The sequence below is a fragment of the Notolepis coatsorum genome (assembly GCF_963971535.1).
Source record: "Notolepis coatsorum genome assembly, chromosome: 5".
NCBI classification, from domain to species: Eukaryota; Metazoa; Chordata; class Actinopteri; order Aulopiformes; family Paralepididae; genus Notolepis; species Notolepis coatsorum.
Genome location: NC_140169.1, coordinates 180,442,465 through 180,448,241, shown reverse-complemented (window position 1 = coordinate 180,448,241; position 5,777 = coordinate 180,442,465). Strand labels below are relative to the sequence as shown.

At 40.5% G+C, this 5,777-nt stretch overlaps 1 protein-coding gene across 1 annotated transcript; it reads left to right on the top strand.

Moving 5' to 3' along the window:
• Positions 1-230: 230 nt before the first annotated feature.
• On the top strand, positions 231-2,643 carry LOC311228100 (uncharacterized protein). Its single transcript, XM_084314015.1, has 4 exons — positions 231-543; positions 824-890; positions 1,400-1,565; positions 2,415-2,643. Exons 1-4 carry the CDS (start codon positions 247-249, stop codon positions 2,533-2,535), a joined length of 651 nt encoding a protein of 216 aa, XP_084170141.1. The 5' UTR covers positions 231-246; the 3' UTR covers positions 2,536-2,643.
• The last annotated feature ends 3,134 nt before the right edge of the window (positions 2,644-5,777 follow it).

Genomic DNA, 5,777 nt, shown 5'->3' with positions numbered 1-5,777 from the left:
CTTTACTTTTGGTGAATTGACACCATGAATAAATATCCCACATTAAGCAAAAAGGCCACCTTAATATTCAGAATGAGTAATACAATTAAAGGTTTGCCACTCAATTTCCCAGATGTGGCAACATCAAATCTAATTGTTGTTACTTGGTTTGTATGTCTGTACACAGAGGAAGGAATGGGTGGGACAGCGAGAGCAGAACTTCTGATGGAGAGGACCTACGTCATCCTGCGGCGTTACTTGAATAAAATGCCTGCACCAACGATGGTGGCGGTCAAAGAAGAATGGCCTTTTCTCTTCTCTCAGACGGGGCTTTTCTCCCACTTTGGCCTCCTGACAGACACCGATGTCCTTCAAAAGATCAAAGATGCCCTGTGTCATCGAGGACGGACCATCCTGCAGTTCTGCCAGAAACTGGACAACACGAAGATCAGGGATGTTCTGGCCAGATATCATCCAGAGGTTTCGGAGATCAGTGCCTGCATCGTCCTGCTCCTTATGGTGTACTTCAAGGAGCCTACGGAGAAACTACTGCTCGAAGTTGATGTAAGTTTATTTAAATATTAAAATATTTGAAATGCGAGTGATTACATTAGGGGCGACTGAAGCTCAGTTGGTAGAGATGGTCGTTCATCGACCGTAAGGTTGGTGGTTCGAATCCTGGCTCTGACTGTCCGCATGTCGGAAGTGTCCTTGAGCAAGACACTTAACCCCCAAGTTGCTCCAAATGGGCCGAGCTGATGTGTGGTGAGCTGTAGTGCGTGGATTAGCTTATCTTCATCTTTTCATAATGTTAAATCTGCTATTGTGTGTTACTTTGTTGCAGACCTGTGCCACTGTTGCTGATGTGAATACTGCAGCACTCCCAAGCACCCCCTGTTTGATAATTCAAGGTAATAATGTTCAGGGATGAGCTTGTGTTCCTTTGCATCAAGGGGGAAAATCTGACAGAAGGCAGTTTGTGATACGGCACACATATGAGGCTTATAAATAATATCCTGAGCTGGCATGTCTCATGTTCAACTTTGTCAGTGCTGTAAAGTTGAAACCTTTTTAAATCTTAGACAAACAAAACACTTTGCTTTCATGAAATATTGTAAGCCGTCATTTGAGGCTTTATAAAAGCAGCACAATGAACACAAATCTGTCAGTGCGACCTCATCTTAAATAAGAGACAGCATTGCTTGTTGTAAGAGAGGCAGAGTTGATTTGGCAAAAATATATATATATATATGCATTTTTCTTTTTCTTTTTAATAATCGAATTTTATTTTCATATTCGAATCCCATGCCCATCGAACGAAGCTTTGAAGTATTTAAGACAGCCTTAGTTCTGTGTCATGTCCTTGCAGGAATGTATACCTATCCACAACAACGCATGACGGGGTATCTGTTCATTTCAGGTGACGCAATGCAGCCTTCTGGATGGATGCTATCCATCGAGGGAGAAGTTGTGATGGGCCCACACCCATTATTTTTGCATGGGGTAGCTGCTTTATTCACCAGCTACTATGTCTTCAACCTGGAGTATCCTTCCGTTGGATCATCCACACTTGAGTTCATCCAAAGGTTTTTTTTTTTTTTTTTTTTTTTTTTTCCCTCCATTTTCCTCCGATTTTCTCCCATCCCAATGTTAGTCGTATGCCAATTCCCAGTCTCTTCCTGGTCGCTGCGCTTTACCCCCCACAGTCAGATCATTTTGGGAGAGTGGAGGCTACCACGTGCTTCCTCCGACACACGTCCAGCCAATCACCGCTTCTTTTCACCTGGCAGCGCGGATTCTCATTGAGAGGGCGTAGCGTGTGGGAGGACCACACTATCCCCCTCACGTCCAATCCGCGCTTAGCAGGCGCCCCGACCGAACTGTAGGAGTCGCTGTTTACAACGACCCGGACCCACCCGCCAGCTTCTCCCACCCTCTGATACAGCCAATTGTTTCAGTGCAGACGGCCAGCCAAGCTGGTGACAACCCCGGAGCTGTGAGCTGGATTCGAACAGGCGAATCAAGCTCACAGCTCCGGGGCTGGTGACGAACGCAATCTCCGCTCGACCACCTAACCGCCCATCATCCAAAGGTATTTTAACACTCTGAACACATGATCAATGTCATCAGTAAGACTTATCATGCAAAGACTATCTGGCTATTAAGTCCATGCCTTTCTACTGAGGCCATAAAGTAGATTAAATGCTTTGAGTATGAAGCCTGGAACCAACTATGTGAATTGGGACCACACCATCACTTGATGTTGCTGCTATCTTGTTAAGAAATTGACATAATGGTTTAATTCACATTATAGTATGGCTTCAAAATTCGGATGAGTAAACATTATGTTAGAGGTACCATGAAAAAACACAGGTGAGCACCTTGATAAATGCTGAGTCTATTTAAAACTGAAACGTATCTTTGCTTATTAACAGGTTCTTCTTGGGCATCAACCCGGAGAAAGGCTCCAGGGCAAAGAAGCGAAGCGCCATCAACCCTCAAGTGACCACCCTTTTTCGTAAGCTCATAGACTTTGAATGGTCTGCATCTGCATAGACAATCGTCCTTCTCCTGTCGTCCCCTGACGTGAACACCCTTCTTCGTATGTAAGCTCATAAACTTTGGTCTGCAAAGACAATTGTCCTTCTCCTGTCGTCCCCTGACGTGAACACCCTTCTTCGGAAGCTCATAGACTTTGAATGGTTTGCAAAGACAATTGTCCTTCTCCTGTCGTCCCCTGACGTGAACACCCTTCTTCGGAAGCTCATAGACTTTGAATGGTCTGCATCTGTATAGACAATCGTCCTTCTCCTGTCGTCCCCTGACGTGAACACCCTTCTTCGGAAGCTCATAGACTTTGAATGGTTTGCAAAGACAATTGTCATGCTCCTATCGTCCCTGCGCCTCTTTTGTTATTTTGAGTGCCTCTTTTGTTCTTTTGAGTGAGTGCATAAAGTGTATTCATTAGTTCCATTTTCGGGTAAGACCTGGAAGTACTAGTTTCATGGCGACAGTGGCTCGGGAGGTAGAGCAGTCGTCTGGCAATCCGGAGATTCCCGCTCCTCCCCGGGCAGCGTGTCGATGTGTCCTTGAGCAAGACACTTAACCCCTACATGCTCCCGTCGGTGTGTGAATGGGTAAAATGTGCACAAATTGTAAAAAAAAATTAAAAACAGCCATTTACCATTTTACTTACGAATATTATTACTTTGTCTTAGTTTTGCCGTTTTGAGCAGTGTTGACCAGCAGTTTATAAAATAATATTTAAAATGTTTATTAGCAACGCCGAGCTTTCAAACCATTGCGTTTCTCTGTACGAAACTCTCGTGCAACTGTGTACCTTTGAATTTTCTCTGTGATACTTGTACAACGAGCGTTTCGCAGAGGACCAGTTCTTCAGAGTTAATATGGGATTTTCCTATGGGTCAAATGTGCACAAATTGTAAAAAAGAAAACAGCATTTACCATATCAAGAATAAGAATATAATTCTTTGTAATATAATTCTTTGTAATAATTCTGTCTTTTGACAATAAAATCCCATAATTAACTCTGAAGAACTGGCGAAACGCTCGTCATACAAGGTGCATCAGTCAGCTAAAGCCGTTTTGAGCAGTGTTGACCAGAAGTTTATAAAATAATATTTAAAATGTTTATTAGCAATGCCGAGCTTTCAAACCATTGCGTTTCTCTGTCTGAAACCCTCATGCAACTGTGAGTACCTTTGAATTTTCTCTGCGATACTTGTACAACGAGCGGGATTTTCCTATGGGTAAAATGTGCACAAATTGTAAAAAAGAAAACAGCCATTTACCATTTCAAGAATAAGAATATAATTCTTTGTAATAATTCTGTCTTTTGACAATAAAATCCCATAATTAACTCTGAAGAACTGGCGAAATGCTCGTCATACAAGGTGCATCAGTCAGCTAAAGCCGTTTTGAGCAGTGTTGACCAGAAGTTTATAAAATAATATTTAAAATGTTTATTAGCAATGCCGAGCTTTCAAACCATTGCGTTTCTCTGTCTGAAACCCTCATGCAACTGTGAGTACCTTTGAATTTTCTCTGCAATACTTGTACAACGAGCGGGATTTTCCTATGGGTAAAATGTGCACAAATTGTAAAAAAGAAAACAGCCATTTACCATTTCAAGAATAAGAATATAATTCTTTGTAATAATTCTGTCTTTTGACAATAAAATCCCATAATTAACTCTGAAGAACTGGCGAAACGCTCGTCGTACAAGGTGCATCAGTCAGCTAAAGCCGTTTTGAGCAGTGTTGACCAGAAGTTTATAAAATAATATTTAAAATGTTTATTAGCAATGCCGAGCTTTCAAACCATTGCGTTTCTCTGTCCGAAACCCTCATGCAACTGTGAGTACCTTTGAATTTTCTCTGCAATACTTGTACAACAAGCGTTTCGCAGAGGACCAGTTCTTCACAGTTAATATGGGATTTTCCTATGGGTAAAATGTGCACAAATATGTAAAAAAAGAAGAAAAAAAAGCAGCCATTTACCATTTTACTTACGAATATGATTACTTTGTCTTAGTTTTGCCGTTTTGAGCAGTGTTGACCAGCAGTTTATAAAATAATATTTAAAATGTTTATTAGCAACGCCGAGCTTTCAAACCATTGCATTTCTCTGTTCGAAACTCTCGTGCAACTGTGTACCTTTGAATTTTCTCTGCGATACTTGTACAACAAGCGTTTCGCAGAGGACCAGTTCTTCAGAGTTAATATGGGATTTTCCTATGGGTCAAATGTGCACAAATTGTAAAAAAGAAAACAGCCATTTACCATTTCAAGAATAAGAATATAATTCTTTGTAATATAATTCTTTGTAATAATTCTGTCTTTTGACAATAAAATCCCATAATTAACTCTGAAGAACTGGCGAAACGCTCGTCATACAAGGCGCATCAGTCAGCTAAAGCCGTTTTGAGCAGTGTTGACCAGCAGTTTATAAAATAATATTGTAAATGTTTATTAGCAACGCAGAGCTTTCAAACCATTGCGTTTCTCTGTTCGAAACTCTCGTGCAACTGTGAGTACCTTAATTTTCTCTGCGATACTTGTACAATGAGCGTTTCGCAGAGGACCAGTTCTTCAGAGTTAATATGGGATTTTCCTATGGGTAAAATGTGCACAAATTGTATATAAAAGAAGAAAGAAAACAGCCATTTAACATTTCAAGAATAAGAATATAATTCTTTGTAATATAATTCTGTCTTTTGACAATAAAATCCCATAATTAACTCTGAAGAACAGGCGAAACGCTCGATGTGCAAGGCGCATCAGTCAGCTAAAGCCGTTTTGAGCAGTGTTGACCAGCAGTTTATAAAATAATATTTAAAATGTTTATTAGCAACGCCGAGCTTTCAAACCATTGCGTTTCTCTGTCCGAAACTCTTGTGCAACTGAGTACCTTTGAATTTTCTCTGCGATACTTGTACAACGAGCAGGATTTTCCTATGGGTAAAATGTGCACAAATTGTAAAAAAGAAAACAGCCATTTACCATTTCAAGAATAAGAATATAATTCTTTGTATATAATTATTTGTAATAATTCTGTCTTTTGACAATAAATGCCGGCTTACCTCGTGTAATTATTTGTAATAATTCTGTCTTTTGACAATAAATGCTGGCTTACCTCATTTGTGCGTTTGGACTGTTGTTTTTAATGTACAATAGCCTACGTGCATTTTTGAAGTCCAGCGCAGTATACTTCCTGGCAGAAGCTCACACTTTGGTTTTCTGTCATGATTAATCACGTCATCCAATAGTATTTGACAG